At 35.7% G+C, this 17,934-nt stretch overlaps 1 protein-coding gene across 1 annotated transcript in view; it reads left to right on the top strand.

Moving 5' to 3' along the window:
- The window catches only part of LOC130231472 (myomesin-1-like), a 28,152-nt gene that overhangs the window by 4,441 nt on the left and 5,777 nt on the right, over nucleotides 1–17,934 (top strand). The window contains exons 3-4 of the mRNA XM_056460805.1: nucleotides 11,305–11,436; nucleotides 11,555–11,717. Of these exons, the coding sequence (XP_056316780.1) occupies nucleotides 11,305–11,436; nucleotides 11,555–11,717 (295 nt within the window). The remainder of the gene's footprint in view (nucleotides 1–11,304; nucleotides 11,437–11,554; nucleotides 11,718–17,934) is intronic.

The following is a 17,934-nucleotide window of genomic DNA, read 5'->3' as shown; positions in this document are numbered from 1 at the left end:
AAAATATTTAAATAGATCGTGAATCATTTAAGCATCGACTTTTGGAGGAAAAATGTCCTTTTTTCCATAGGGAAAGAGATATTTTAAGGGATAGTTCACCCCAAAAAAATGAAAATTTACATTTAATGTACTCATCTTCAGGCCATTGAAGATGTAGGGGATGTTTCTGTTCAAGTTATAATGAAAGAAAATTTTTAGCTGAATAATGCAAGTCAATGGTTACCCGTTTATAAAGACACTAAAAAAGTCCACATTAATAGTGAGGGCTCCACACTAAGGCCGTATAAAGCAAAAAAAAAAATCAATATGTGTAAGAAATTGAACATTATTAACAATATTATTAGCTTTATTCCACATAAAATCCTTTTAATGGAGAACATCATTCAGTTTTGGCTAATTTCCATACAGGGAAAGTGCTATTTAAAGCGATAGCTCACCCAAAAATGAACATTTATAGTTAATTTACTCACAAGCCATTAAAGAGGTGACTTTTATCTTCAAGTGATTATTAAAGAAGATTTATTTGCTGAATCTGTGGAGATTCATATAACTTTGTTGACAAGGACAATGCACATTATTAATTAAAAATATATACAAAATAAGCCAGTTCAAATAAACACATACAAACGGGTTCAAATCAATAGTCGTGGCTCCTAATCAATCTGTTAATGAACAGAAATTGAACATTATTAACAATATTATTAGCTTTAATAGACATAAAATCCAATTATTTAAATAGATCATGAATCATTTAAGAATCATTGAGTTTGGGAGGGAAAATGTCCTTTTTTTATAGGGAAAGAGATATTTTAAGGGATAGTTCATCCCAAAAATGAAAATTTACATTTAATGTACTCATCTTCAGGCCATTGAAGATGTAGGGGATGTTTCTGTTCAAGTTATAATGAAAGAAGAGTTTTAGCTGAATAATGCAAGTCAATGGTTACCCGTTTATAAAGATAACCATACCTAAAAAGTCCACATTAATAATGAGGGCTCCACACTGAGGCCGTATAAAGCAAAAGAAAAAAAAAAACAGTATGTGCAAGAAACTGAACATTAAATACAATATTATTAGCTTTAATCCATGTGAAATGCTTTAAATTGAGAGTGTCATTCAGTTTTGGCTATTTTCCATAGGGAAAGTGATACTTAAAGGGATAGCTCACCCAAAAATGAACATTTATAATTAATTTACTCACAAGCCATTAAATAGGTGACTTTTTTCTTCAAGTGAAGATTTTTAGCTGAATAATGCAACTCAATGGTTACCCGTTTATAACCATACCTAAAAAGTCCACATTAATAGTGAGGGCTCCACACTGAGGCCGTATAAAGCAAAAAAATCAGTATGTGCAAGAAACTGGACATTATTTACAATATTATTAGCTTTAATCCATGTAAAATGCTTTAAATTGAGAATGTCATTCAGTTTTGGGAAATTTCCATAGGGAAAGTGATATTTAAAGGGATAGTTCATCCCAAAACTTTAAATTAGCATTTAATTTACCTTCAGGCCACTTTTATACTAAGATTTTTAGCTAAATCTGTGGTGATTTGTATAATTATAATTATTATTTTTTTGACAGGGACAATGCACATTTATAATACAAAAAAGTACAATGAGCCAAAATCACCACAGATTTACCTAAAAATCTTTCATTTCCACTTAATGAAAACAAAAGTCTGAGGGTAAGTGGATTAGCTGTAAATAAAATTTTTGGGTGAACTATCCCTTTAAATATCACTTTCCCTAATCAATAGTCCAAATCAATAGTCGTGGCTTCTGATAATGGTCTGTGCAAGAAAATGAACCCAGTCAGTTTAATGGGGAACATCATTCCGTTTTGGAGGGAAATTTTCCATTTGATTTGTCTGTAGGGAAAGTGAAACTTAAAAATAAATGACGAACATTTGAAAACAGCTTTGTGATGATCTCTGAGGTTGACAGTCAATATGCTTATGTGTTTATATTCAATCCAACCTATTTAGTTTGATAGTGGAATTTTATTCAGAAAACTACATTACCCATGATGCTGTGCAAAAATCCCCCCAGTCAGAGAGATGCAGAACCACAAGCTCTTCGTAGTTCCTGTAACTTTTGTCTTTTTTTGTCTGATTTTCACATTGTTTTGTTTAAGGTTTTTAATCTTGCAAATCTCCTCATCGCTGGCTGGTTTAGATAATGGTTTATATAATGCTTAACCAAGACATTTTAAAGTCACTAGGGAAAAAATAAACAGAAAACATTACTCAGGGAACCAACGATTCTGAAAAACAGATTGATTGAGTGGATTTTTTAATGGAAAAAAGTTGATCAATGAGCACTGGAGTTTATAAGGCAACATAAAATCTGATGTTTGCCTATGGTATGTCCAGTTGAAGATGAAATGTTTAGTACATCATATTTTACCTGTTATTTTGCAAGCTTAAAGTGCAATTTAAAGGCTTAACTGAAGGCTTATCTAAAAGAAATAAGACTGTCTCCAGAACAAATATAGTAAATACTGTGGAAAATGTGCTTGCTCTGTTAAACATCACTTGGTAAATAAGTATTTTAAAATAATACAAATTTCACAGGAGGGCTAATACTTTTGCATTAATCTGTATATTCCAAATACAGCCTCAAATAAAGCAATTTAACTGGCGAAAATGTGCAAAAAGTTCCCCATATGCATATTTTGTTTGCATTTTAGTTGGTCACATGAATTTGTGGCACCCAAAAACAGTGTTAATTGGTTTGATTTACATTTCTATGTGTGCTTATGCCTTGATTATGCATTTCTGTCCATGAAATTTCACCGCAAATTCTCTAATGTGATCGCACCACATCCTTCATACGAAGATAAAAATGACCCACTACGTTTACCCCTGGTTTTGTGTAATATGTGCTAATATCTGTATCTCCCATTCAACCTAAAATCCCATTAAACCATTGGTGTATTCTGCATGCAGTGTGCTGTTTTTGACACTATACTTATTATATGTATATACAGTATATTCCTCAGCTGACAGATCACATGCACTTTAAAGTGGACGTATGATATATTCAGCTATATTGGTATTGCTTTAAAAAAAAAGACGTGCTTTCAAAATGGCCCAATAGGTGTGTTTGTTTAGCATTGACAATGGTCAACGCTGGACAGAAACGTTTGTCTTATTTCCAGTATACTGCTTGTCATTCACTCTCACTGGTGTCTTTTTGTTTTTTGATGTTTGCAGATTTTTCTTAAGTCCTTTTATTCTTAAAAAAATATTAAATAGTGTCATTGGAGTGGAAAAAAAGGGTTAGTTCACGCCAAAAATGACCATTCTGTCATCATTTACTCATCCTCCAATTTGTTTTTGGTAACACTTTGGGCTCTGTTTTAACAATCCATGCGCAAAGTGCAAAGTGCAAAGCGCAGGGTGCAAAAGCATTAAGGGCGTGTCAGAATCTACTTTTACTATTTTAAGGATGGAGAAATCCGCTTTGCGCCGTGGCACATGGTCTAACAGGGTTGAGCTTATTCTCTTAATGAGTTCTAGGTGTGTTTTGAGAATAAACCAATCAGAGTCTCATCTCACATTCCCTTTAAGAGCCAGTTGCGTCACGCCATAGTGCAATTGCTACTTACATGACGGACTTTGTAAGTTAAAAAACTGATCGTTTCACTAGCAAGAAAACAGTTAAACAGAGCATCTGCAGCGCGAGAATGAGAGATGAGCCTCCTCACTGTTTACTTTCACTTTCACTCTCGTGGATAGGGAAACTTCTGGTATTAGCCTATACATAATTAATTTTGTTTGTTAAGCACAAAGATTTGCTTCAAAACTCTTTGTAAATTCAGTTCTAATTTCCAGCAAACGAATAAATGAACAATAATAACGAAGTGTGGTCAAACTACTGAGTTAAATCCAAACACACATGCTGTGCCCCATATGGTCTAAAACCTGACAGGTGGACAAATCTAAGCTTGTTTTTAATAAAACAAATATAAATATGCATATAATAAATGATACTGCTACTAATAATGACATTATACAAAAGCAAATTGTCATGAATAAACTGAAAAAGCCCCCCGAGATGAAGAAGGCATGAAAGTATGGTTTTTATATTTGTGTAGACAAGAAAATAATATAATTTGTAATATTTTAATCCTTTCTATTTATATCCTATATATATCCTTAATATTTTAATTCTTCTTCATTTATAAAGATATTTGCGTATTGCTGTACATCCTGTCTGTGTTAAGCAATGTGTAAGCGAGGCGCACAACTAATGCACTCTGCGCTGGACAATAGACTGGCTTTGTTCTGGTCTATAGACCAGTCTATTATAGTTTCTCAAAATAGCAACACGCCAGCGATGCGCTTCAACACGCCTCCTTTTTTAGACCAGAACGCCTATGGGTGCACATATGAGCACCAATGCATTTGCTATTTAAACAGCGTGTCGCAAAACGACTCTTGTGCCAAGCTGAAACTAGCAAACAACAATTGTGTTGCGCCTTGCGCCGGGTGTATGATAGGGTCCTTTATTTGAAAAGGTGTTCACAAGACTTTCATGAAGCATTTATAATCATGACATACACATGTATTGAAATTGAAGAATTTATGCATGCTTATGACAACTATCCAACTGTTTTAGACAGTGTCATTTGCTTAGTTATGCTATTTTATTTGCAAAGATGACATTGTTTGAGATGTTGAGACTGGACATAAGCATAACCTGTCTTTATCTTTATCATGAGAACTTGAGATTATCAAGACAACAAAACTTGACAAAAGTCTGCCATAAACATGATTGTGAGGACATTATAATTGTGTCATAAATATTTTTCTGGACACTTTTTTTCAGTAAAACAAACTGAATTTATCATTCATATTTCTCAATAAAAGTGTCATTGCTCTGTCAAAATAATTTCATAACAGCGTCATTATTATTTAATGACATTTAATGATAATTTAATGACACATTTGATTTGTACCACTGTAGTACCACATGTATAATATAAGTATAATATTCATGACACATTTATAAAGGCCTCATGACAGCCATGTTTATGATGTAATGTTGTCTTGGTAATGCCGAGTTGTCATAAAAAAGACAAAGACAGGTTATGATGTATTTGTTTATGTCAGATTGTCATAGAAACATCTCAAACAATGTCATCTGTTCATTTAAAATGACTTTTCCTCTCGGCTGCTGGCGTGACTCTTCCTCCCCTCTCTTTTCCTCTCGGCTGTATGCATTCCCGCGGCTGTTCCTGTGCATTGTCGCGGGACTTGACCAGATTTCATTCGCACGGGAATAAATTTCCGAATAAAAGCGCGGGAGCGGTCGGGAACTCTGGTGTACTTTTAACAGGAGTGGGCGGTCTCACAATATTGCTCCCGAGCAAGCGAGCAAGCAAGCGCTCGTGGTGTGTGTGCGTTTGTTTGGTGCTGTCTATGTTTGTGTATTATGTGTGAATGAGAGACAGTGTGGTGCTGTGTGTCCATGTGTGTGTGTGTGTTTATACAGACAGCTTGTTATAGCCACCGCCCAAAATACAACACTGTGTATGGAAAGCATCGTCAATGCACTGTGATGCACCAAGATATCGAATTGAACCCAATCGATGGTATGATAATCGTAACCGAACCAAACCGTGAGACCAGTATAAGTTCACACCTCTAATGTCAATGGCTTTTTTTTCAACATTCTTCAAAATATCTTGTTTTGTGTTCAACAGAAGCAAGAAATTCATAAAAATGTTCATTGTCAGATTATTTTTTTTCATTTTTAGGTGAACTACCCCTTTAATAATAACATTTATTTCAGATATGTCCTTCTTTAGTCCCTGCGTAGATTCAAAACTCTCTCTTTTCCTGCTTATTTGTGGTTTGGATCTGCTTGGCTGTACATTGTGTGATTTACACTCATTGGTCATGTGACTGTTGGCTCATTTTTTGTCTTGCTGGGTCACTCTGAATGTCAGAATGTAAGCTTATCTTCTGTCTTGTTTTGGGAGTTATGTAACTGTAGCCTCAAGTGTACGGTGCTGCAATAACTTGCACAAACTGAAATCTTTCAAAAGCTCGCTGGTGATTTTATCGGCTTCTTTATCTCTGCTTCATGCCGTAATATAAATAACATTCATAACATAGCTTCAGACTTCATTTGGTGTCCTCGACGTCAGGGTGTATTTATAGAGGCTACAGAAGCAGATGATGTTATGTGTGTCATATGCATTATGCGTTTACATTTCTAAGTCAGTGTGTGTACAGTATGTGTGCGATTAAAGGGATAGTTCACTTCAAAAACTCACTTGTTTTAGACCTGTTTGAGTTTCTTTCTTCAGTTGAACACAGATTAAGATATACTGAAGAATGCAGCCATTGACTTCCATAGTATTTTCCATTTCTACACAAAAAAAATAAAATAAAATAAATAAATAAAAAATAAATAAATAAAAAATCCATAAATCAGCAGTTTTTCGTATTTTGTGATTCACGTTTTTATTTTTTCATTTATTTCTGCTTTTGAGTTGCATTATCAGATTTTGATCTTTCTTACAACAACTTTTAACCTTTACAGTTCAGAAATAAGTGACTTTTATTAACATTTTTAATAGTTTGCAGTGATATTACATTATAGTGATATTACATTATAGTGTATATTACATTATAGTGTATATTACATTACAGTGATATTACATTATAGTGATATGACGCAGAGATCAACATTCACAGTGTACTATAGATGTCACTTGCTCCTTTTTTTCCAACATTCTTCAAAATATCTTGTATAGCAACCTGGAAATAACATGTTTTAAATGTAATTAGTGTTATCTCTAAATTAAACAGTAATTATTTTGTGATATTTAGCTTTTTAAATTGGCTGTCTGGTGCTGGACAGCATTGTGGCAGCAGTGGAGTCATTCAGGTTCCTGGGCACCACCATCTCTCAGGACCTGAAGTGGGACACTCACATTGACTCCATTGTCAAAAAAGCTCAACAGAGGCTGTACTTTCTTCGTCAGCTGAGGAAGTTCAACCTCCCAAAGGAGCTGCTGAAACAGTTCTACACCTCCATCATTGAATCAGTCATCTGCACATCAATAACTGTCTGGTTTAGCTCAGCTACTAAATACGACCTCCAAAGACTACGTTGAATAGTTCACACTGCTGAGCGAATCACTGGTACAACCCTTCCTACTCCCCAAGAACTGTACTTATCCAGAGCGAGCAGAAGGGCTGCCAAAATCACTCTGGACCCCTCACACCCAGCACACTGCCTCTTTGAACTTTTACCTTCTGGTCGACGCTACAGAGCACTGCGCACCAGAACAGCCCGACACAGAAACAGTTTCTTCCCTCAGGCAATCCATCTCATGAACACTTGATGATAATAATTGTGGAACCAACATCACTACTGCTATACACTTTTATACACATATACACTTATTTAACAACACACTTTACATGCCAATTTGCACATAACAGCTGCACATATAACGTTGTATATAGTAATAAACACGTACATACACTTGTCAATTTGTATATTTGCACTCACTACTTACTTCTATTTTTTTTTAAATATATTTACGATGAACATACCTGGCAATAAAGCTCTTTCTGATTCTGATTATGGGGGTGGCACGGTGGCTCAGTACTGTTGCCTCACAGCAAGAAGGTTGCTGGTTCGAGTTCCGGCTGGGCCAGTTGGCACTTCTGTGTTGCGTTTGCATGTTACCTACTGGCCTGGTGTGAATAATGCAGCACTTTTCAATATTTTAGACATTGAAAACCATTAAAAAACCATTTGCATTTTCAGTCACTGAAGTTAAGCATAAGTTACTTTTTTTTAAATGTGGGATTTATATGTCCCATGAAACCTGAATGAATAAGCTTTATAGTATACTTTGCTAAAATAGGATGATATTTGGCTGAGATAAAATATTGGATATTTGTCAATATTTGGCTTTTTGAACATCTGGAGGCTTCAACCCAGGCTCATTCTAAAACATACCCCTATATACATTTCTGGAGAGCACCAAATCTGTCCCAGGAGCTACGTTGTTTGCAGAATCCACCAGAGGCCGCTGTGTACACTTTTTCAGATCTCAAATTTCTCTCGCAAGTGCCATTCACACCTGCTGTTCTCGACTGCTGTCGACTGACTGAATGACTGAATGACTGACCAATCGACTGACCCACCCTCCTCCTTCCCTAAATTCAACCAATAGTATTTTAACAAGCACTGATTGACCCGGCCACCCACTTCTCTAAACCCAACCGACAAATTTAAAAAGCAGTCCAGAAAAAGAAAAGCCCTCGCCTGATTTTTTACCACGTTTTACCACATTCTCACCCTGTTATTTACTTGTTTATTGTATTTTTGGATTCTGTTTTTGTCTTACCTGCTTTCTGGACCCGTTCTTCACTTGACTTGAACCATCCGTCATCATGGTCATCTCCTCTTTGCGTCTCAGGTCTGCTGACCTACATGACGAGTTAACAGGACAGTGGAAAAGCCGTCCATTCAGAGGTAAACAGTCAGCTGGTAAGCGCAAATCAGGAACGGCATCATACTGCCCTGTAGCATTCATTTTAAAGATGAAATGCAGCCATGCTTACCTCTGGCTACATAATTCGCGATCTCCTGAAGCGTATATAGGGCTACGTTTTCAGAATGAGCTTTGGGAATCTTATAGGATTCAAACAAATATATATATATGTATGTGTGTGTGTAAATTACATCTAAAGTTGTCCAAATTAGGTTTCTACACTCTCAGAAATAAAGGTACGCGAGCTGTCACTGGGGTGGTACCTTTTCAAAAGGTACACATTTGTACTTAAAGGGTCTATATTTAGGCACTAATATGTACCCTTGAGGTATTAATATGGACCATTTAGGTACAAATTTGTACCATTTGAAAAGGTACCACCCCAATGACAGCTGGTGTACCTTTATTTCTGAGAGTGTAGTAATAAATGTTATTAATCAAAAATTGAGTTTTGATTATATATTTACAGTAGGACATTTATTAAATGTTTTCATGGTATTTGAATGATTTGGGCATAGAGAAAAATCGTCAATCAATCATTTTGACACACAGTGTACTTTTTGCTATTGGCAAAAATATACCCATGCAATATAAGACAGGTCGAGGGTCACATTTACTTCTTATAAACGAATGACTCCAATTCATACATAGTTTTCAGTTTTAGTTAAAAACAGTGCCATTTAAATGTATTAGTTCAGCATTCCCCAGTTCGCCCACCCTCTCTCTCTATCCTGCACTCCTGAATGTCTATTTATAATCAGACTCGTGAGCGGCTTGGAGAAGATAGTGATATGTGAAGGGCATTTGAAGGGTGTATGTCATCTAGAGCCATGCGTTTGCTGACAGGCCAGAAGCAGGGGAATCAGGACTTATGTAAACACACTGTACGCACAATTTATATATAATATAATCCAATATGAGCAGGATGAGGGGCGGCGCGGTCACAGCAAGAAGGTCACTGGTTTGAGCCCCAGCTGGGTCAGTTGGCATTTCTGTGTGGAGTTTGCGTGGGTTTCCCCCGGGTGCCCCGGTTTCCCCCACAAGTCCAAAGACATGTGGTGTAGGTGAATTGGGTAATCTAAAAATCTAAATCAGTAGTGTATGTGTGTGACTGAGAGTTTAAGTGTCCGCTTCTATTTACTTGGGGCATCAGGACTTACACAAACCACTGGTTGAGCGCCCCCTGCTGGCCTCACTTACACCACTTCCAACAGCAACCTAGTTTTTCCATGTGGTAATGTGGACTGACCAGGCTCAGCCCTGCTTAGCTTCAGTGAGTAACCAGTCTTGGGCTGCAGGGTGATATGGCTGTGGCAGTATCGGTATCATATCTGTATCATTATCATCAATAATGGCATTGTATTTACTATTAGATATTTATTACAGATTATGACAGGTAATACTACAGTAAGCTGCATTTATTAACAGAGTATCAGTGAGTAATCTGATATATCATATATCAGTATCATATCGGTATTGTATATATCATATTTCAGTATCATATCGGTATCGTATATTTCATATATCAGTATCATATTGGTATCGTATATATCATATATCATTATCATATCCGTATCATATATATCATATCGTATATATCGTACAGTATCATATCGGTATTGTATATATCATATTTCAGTATCATATTGGTATCGTATTTATCATATTTCAGTATCATATAAGTATCGTATATATATCATATATCAGTATCATATTAGTTTGGTATATAAAATATTTCAGTATCATATCGGTATCTTATATATGGTATTTCAGTATCATATCGGTATTGTATTTATCATATATCAGTATAATATCCGTATTGTATATATCATATGTCAGTATCATATCCGTATCGTATATATCATATATCAGTATCATATCCGTATCATATATATCATATATCATATCGTATATATAGTATATATCGTACAGTATCATGTCGGTATTGTATATATCATATTTCAGTATCACATTGGTATCGTATATATCATATTTCAGTATCGTATATATCATATATCAGTATCATATCGGTATCGTATATATCATATTTTAGTATCATATCGGTATCGTATATATCATATATCAGTATCATATCGGTATCGTATATATATCATATTTCAGTATCATATCAGTATCGTATATATAATATTTCAGTATCATATCGGTATCGTATATATCATATTTCAGTATCATATTGGTATTGTATATATCATATTTCAGTATCATATTGGTATTGTATATATCATATTTCAGTATCATATTGGTATCGTATATATCATATATCAGTAGCATATCCGTATCATATATATCATATGTCATGTTGTATACATCGTATATTATGTACAGTATCATATCGGTATCATATATATCATATTTCAGTATCCTCAGTATCATATCCGTATTGTATATATCATATATCAGTATTACATCGGTATCAGTTGGTATCATATTTGTATCAGCAATTCTGACCTTATTTTAGATTTAGATTTTTTGTTGTTGCTGTTGTTGTTGTTATTTCGTACAGTACGACTTTAAACTGTTGTCTTAATTTGTAAATTTAAAATATTAAAACTTAATTTATAAATAAAATGTGATTTGATTTGATCACTGAGGAGATTAACCACCATTCCCACTCACTCCATAAACCTTTTCCTCATCCTAATATCCTATTATTCCCCAAACCACACACCCTTCCAACCCTCACAACAGTGTGTAGAGAAGTGCTGGATACTCATGTGTATGTGTGTGTGTATTTTCTGCACCACCGCAGCATTCGAGCTGCCACATACACAGCTCTGGAAGAGGGCCTGAGTCCTCTGCCCAAAAGAGCCAAACCCACATATCTGGCCATGGACAAGGAGAACCAGATCATCGGTTATGTGGTGCCCATCTTCAGGGGCAGGTAAAGAAATATATGACTTTTATTACTACGGACCTTTTTCACAAGACTATTATGAGGCATTTAATGGTCATCAGCATCTTCAGGGTTGTGAATGTGATGCACATGAATGTCTCCTCAGTCATGATTTTGCGAGCGGCCTGTCGGACACAGAAGAAGCTCGTGCTAAAGTGAGTACTGGTTATGTGTCTGGCCGTGAGCTGTTCTCCAGTGGCGTGGAGTCTGAACGCAGCCGCAGAACCGTCATGAGGGAGTCTGCAGAGCGCATCTCACTTAGCAAGAGGGTCAGTGGAGAATAAACTATTTAATAATAAACCCATAACCCATTATTACTCGTGTGGTTGATTGGATTATAATAATACACTTCTGTGGATAACACTTCTAAACTAGTGGCTGTATGTTTAGTAACACCCCTCACTGACACTAAATAAAACTATTTTCTTATATAACTAATAAGTAGATCCTTTGAAATGACTGTTGTATTGAAAAATGTCAGTGATTTCAGTGATAAACAAACTGGAAAAATCAACCCAGGCTCATTCTGAAAACGTAGTCCCGAGGACATTTCTGGAGACCGCGAATTATGTAGCCGGAGGTACGGATGGCTGCATTTAGTTTTTTAAGCGAACACTGCGGGGCGGTATGACGCTGTTCCTTTTAGCGCTCGCCGGCTGACCGCTTACCTTCGTGTGGAGGGCTTTCCCGCCGCAACCAGTTTGTCTGGTTAGCTCGTCCTGTACGTCGGCGGACTTGAGACGCAGAGAGCAGCTAACCATGACGACGACGACGACCGAGTTCGAGTCCGGGGAAGAGCGGTTCCAGAAATCAGGTAAGACTAAAACAGAATCCAAAAAATAAAGCGAAGAGGTTCATAACAGGGTGAGAATGTGGTAAAATCCGAAAATGTGGTAAAAAAAAAAAAAAAAAACGGTCGAGGGCTTTTCTTTTTCCGGACGGCTTTTGTAAATCTTTGGTTGTGTTTAGGGTGGGCGGGTCAATCGGTAAAATCGGTTGGGTTCAGGAAAGGAGGAGGGTGGGTCGGCAGGCCGATTGGCCGGTCGCGCAGTAAATCATTCAGCCAGTCGGACAGACAGACGTTCGTTCGACAGCGGCCTCTGGTGGGTTTACGCGAGAACAGCGCGGGCGCTAACAGCACTAGCGGGAGACGTCTGAGAAGCCAAAAAGGCGCACACAGCGGCCTCTGGCGGATTCGCGAAAACCAAAAACTGCAAAAATACATACCTCCCGGGACGTATTTCGCGGTCTCCAGAAACGTCCTCGGGACTACGCTTTCAGAATGAGCCTGGGTTGGTAAAAATGCAATATCTATACAGTTAATAACAGTAAATTAACCTTCCTAGAATTCACTTTAACTTAATAAACATACAGAAAAGATGAATTAGACCTAATTATTTCATGATAATCGAAGCTGAATGTAATATGTAAGAGAAAGAGACCAAAAATGTCCCTAAATACACATACTGCATACACATTATCTTTAGAGGTCATTTATGTAATGTGTTTTTATTCAAGGTTTTTGAAAAATAATAGTATATTATATATTGCATTATAGTATATATTATAGTACGTTAATAACTAATAAACACATAACCCATTATTACTCGTGTGATAGATTAAAGATATTATAATAATAACACTTTTGTGGATAACACTTCTAAACCAGTGGCTGTTTGCATGACACCTCTCACTGACACTGTATTGTTTTTAAATCTAACCAATAAGTAAAAGCATTTGACGTTGAATGTATTGAAAAATGACTGATATTAACAGTTAAAAAGCTGTAAAAATGCTACTGTACAAAACATAACCTGTTTAACAATTATTTAATTAAAAGTTTCCTTAATATCTCCGGTGAATACGTGTAAATTTACTTCCCAGAATTTCCTGCATATGCTTTCTGTTGACATTACTTTAATACTATAGTACAGGGGTCACCAAACTTGTTCCTGGAAGGCCGGTGTCCTGCAGATTTTTGCTCCAACCCTAATCAAACACACCTGAACGAGCTAATCAAGGTCTTACTAGGTATACTTGAAACACCCAGCCAGGTGTGTTGAGGCAAGTTGGAGCTCAACCCTGCAGGGACACTGGCCCTCCTGGAGTGAGATTGGTGACCCCTGCTATAGTACATTACTAGAGTTCACTACAAGTTTTATGTGACATCTAATGTTGATGTTTATTGCATTCCTTTAATTGTATGTGTGTTACCGGGATGGTGTTTGATAGTGTGTGAATGACGCTGAGCTTCTTCTATATTAGTGTGTTTCTCTGTTCATGGTTTGTTTTGATACACTTTGGTTCATCATATGACTTCTCATGCACATTTGCTTATGCTTGTGTTTTTGTTTGTAAAGTGAAGTTGTGTAGATGTTAGTATTTCAATAAAAGAAAAAAGACAAAAAACGGTATTTAACTGTAAAAAAACAAAAAGCTGTGAAACAATTCACCCTAAAAACGCTGGGTTGTAATCATTGTTTTTGGGTGTAACCAATATTTTACCCAATGTTTGGTTTGTAACCACATATTGGGTAAAAAAAAAACAATGTTTTTTTTCAATTAAATCTAAATGACACTTTTTAACCCAATAATTATGTTGGTCCATATTTGACCCAACTGTGGGTTAAAAACCACCCAGCATTTTTAGAGAGTAATTGTATATTGCATTATAAATTATTTAAATGAGCATGTTTGGGCTGGACTGTGATCCCCAAACATCTTTTAACATGAAATTTAAAACATATGAATAATTTTCAACCCAAGTTGGGTAAAATATGGAGAAACCCAACTTTGGCATAAACCAACCAAGCCCTTTTTAGAGTGTAAAATACAAAAAAAAAAGTTGCATTACTTTTTAATTGTATGTGTGTTACCGGGATGGTGTTTAATAGTGTGTGAATGACGCTGAGCTTCTTCTATATTAGTGTGTTTCTCTGTTCATGGTTTGTTTTGATACGCTTTGGTTCATCATATGACTTTCTCATGCACATTTGCTTATGCTTGTGTTTTTGTTTGTAAAGTGAAGTTGTGTAGATGTTAGTACTTCAAAACATTGGTGTATAACAAAAAAAAGACTAAATACGGTATTTACTGTAACAAAAAAGCTGTAAAACAATTCACCCTAAAAACGCTGGGTTGTAATCATTGTTTTTGGGTGTAACCAATATTTTACCCAATGTTTGGTTTGGTTTTACACAATGTTTTTTTTTTCAATTAAATGTAAATGACACTTTTTTAACCCAATAATTATGTTGGTCCATATTTGACCCAATGTTGGGTTAAAAACCACCCAGCATTTTAGAGTGTAATTGTATATTGCATTATAAATTATTTAAATGAGCATGTTTGGGCTGGACTGTGATCCCCAAACATCTTTTAACATGAAGTTTAAAACATATGAATAATTTTCAACCCAAGTTGGGTAAAATATGGAGAAACCCAACTTTGGGTTATAACAACCAAGCCCTTTTTAGAGTGTAAAATCAAAAAAAAAAAAGTTGCATTACTTTTTAATTGTATGTGTGTTACCGGGATGGTGTTTAATAGTGTGTGAATGACGCTGAGCTTCTTCTATATTAGTGTGTTTCTCTGTTCATGGTTTGTTTTGATACGCTTTGGTTCATCATATGACTTTCTCATGCACATTTGCTCATGCTTGTGTTTTTGTTTGTAAAGTGAAGTTGTGGAGATGTTAGTACTTCAAAACATTGGTGTATGACAAAAAAAAAAAAAGACAAAATACGGTGTTTAACTGTAAAAAAAAAAGCTGTAAAACAATTCACCCTAAAAACGCTGGGTTGTAATCATTGTTTTTTGGGTGTAACCAATATTTTACCCAATGTTGGTTTGGTTTTACACAATGTTTTTTTTTTCAATTAAATGTAAATGACACTTTTTAACCCAATAATTATGTTGGTCCATATTTGACCCAACGTTGGGTTAAAAACCACCCAGCATTTTAGAGTGTAATTGTATATTGCATTATAAATTATTTAAATGAGCATGTTTGGGCTGCACTGTGATCCCCAAACATCTTTTAACATGAAATTTAAAACATATGAACAATTTTCAACCCAAATTGGGTAAAATATGGAGAAACCCAACTTTGGATTAAACCAACCAAGCCCTTTTTAGAGTGTAAAATACAAAAAAAAAAAAGTTGCATTACTTTTTAATTGTTTTGACGCTTAAAAACGCCTATTATTATGACTTGAATTCAAATAAAATAACCCAGCAGTCTGTTTTGTTCATATTTAACCCAAAATTTGGTTGAAATTATTAAGCCTTAGATATCTTGTCAATATATTGTTGACCCAATGTTGGGTTTAAAAAAACAGCATTTGTTTAGAGTTACAATACAAAAAAGTTGTATTACACTTGTATTGTTTTGATGCTTGTCACCCATGTTTACACACACAAGAACAGTGAAAAATCCTGACGGCGCGACATTAGTGTTTGTTTCATTTGCTGTACTTCGAGGAACGCTGTTAAACTCCTCTACATCTTCCCTATTTTTAGACGGAAAAAGAGCAAGAAAGTATCAAGACACAAACTTTATTTAGTTCTGATCCCAGTGCCAGCGGTTGGTGCCGGATTTCAGGGGTTGTAATGTTTTATGTGGATGTCTGTGGTGGTGTGTGTTAATCTGCAGTGTGGGTGTGTTAAAGTGACTATGAAACTACTGTTGTCAAACAAGTGATGATGTCTTGGACGCTGAGGGAAGGTTATGATTACACCAACACGACCGCAAGGAGACATTTGAGCCTAATTAACGTACGTTCTGATGAAGGACGGACAGCAGAAATGCATGGGGAATCATTAGAAAGATTGCTAGTTTCATCTTCTGACAGTGATAGGTTTCAAATGACAGTATTTGTAATTCATTTAAGTCACATTTAGTCAATGCATGCTTATTGTAAGTACGTGCTGCTGTATACATTTTTGTGAAACTGCAAAAAAATCCTTGTAAATTAGCATTTTTTCTGTATTTTGTGATTCATTTTGTATTTTCTTAATGCTTTTGTGTTGAATTATGGGATCTTGATCTTTTCCCAACAATTTTTAACCTTGAAAAGCTGGAAAAAGTAAATTTTCTGTGCATTTTTAATAGTTTACAGTGATATATTGTCTGGATTGGTGTTGTACTACTCACTTAAAACAGTTGGGTTAATAATAACCCAAACAGGTAACCCATAGATGGGTCAATTTGGCACCGACCTTCTGTTGGGTTATTTAACCCAATCCATTGGGTTGATAAGGTTAACCCAACAATTTGGGTTTAAAAAAATAACTAATTGTTGGGTTATTTTGCCAAAAAGTGGCTTAACACACTATATAGTAATAAATTATTATTATAGTAGTAATCTTTATATGTAAATAAAAAATACACCGCTTTTATTACATTGGCAATGCTTTATTTAAATCCATGAATTTAGTACCACTCCTTTCACAATAACAAACGCCTGAGAGCAGTTTAGTTCATCCCCAAGCAGCAGGACAAGAGGGTTCTGTCTCTGTTGCTCCTCCTCCTTTAAGTACTGAACGAAATACAAGTATACATACATGAATTAAATAAATGTCCAACATTTATTGTCATAAATAATGCACCTAGAATTCGCAAAATCAACAAATTCTTGTTTTGCCTCCTGGTATGAGGGCCGAACCATCTTGCTGCACAATCTGTATGGCAGTGGAGAAAGGATAGCTGGCAGAGTTGTTAAAGCCCCATCTCCAAAGTGGGATCTCCAAGGCTGTCTTTATATCAAAAAAAAAAATAAAAAATAATAATAATAATAATAATTAACCTCATATCACAGGTGAAATGCTACAAATAGGGAATAAAACAGAGCTGTTATGCAGGATTGTCTCACCAGATGAAATGTTGCTTGAACTGATAGATCCAAGGCTCTCTTCTCTTTTTTTGCAATACGAGAGGATCCGCAATGATGCATCTCCCCAAACCTCAAAAAGTTTCTTTGGTGTGTGGGTATAAAATACCCGTCCTGAGCAAACTAAAATAAACAAAAACAGCACTTAAATCCACGCCATGCAAAGAGTACACTGGATTTATTAAAGGGATATTTTACACAAAAATGGAAATTCTGTCATCATTAATTCACCCTCCGCTTGTTCTAAATCTCTCCTCAGATAACACACAAAACATGATATTTTGAACAATACATGTAGCTAAACCATTCTTGGTCCACAGTGAAATTCCATAGCATTTTTGTCTTCGGGTTGAAGTCAGTGGGGGACTATTAATTTTTTGATTTGCTTTGGTCCTTTAAGTTATCAATTGTGGTCAGCAGAAATAAATAAAAAAACAAATCAACAAACTTGAGGGTGAGTAATGATGAATACAGCCCAAAATCAGTGACAACACCCATACACTACGGCCAATTTAGTTAATTAAAATTACCTATACTGCATGCGTTTGGACTGTGAGAGACATGCTCCTCTGACCCAGCTCCAGGACATGATGGA

This window comes from Danio aesculapii, chromosome 7, assembly GCF_903798145.1.
Source record: "Danio aesculapii chromosome 7, fDanAes4.1, whole genome shotgun sequence".
NCBI lineage: Eukaryota > Metazoa > Chordata > Actinopteri > Cypriniformes > Danionidae > Danio > Danio aesculapii.
The sequence above is the reverse complement of the archived record's forward strand: the minus strand, read 5'-3'. Positions and strand labels throughout refer to the sequence as shown.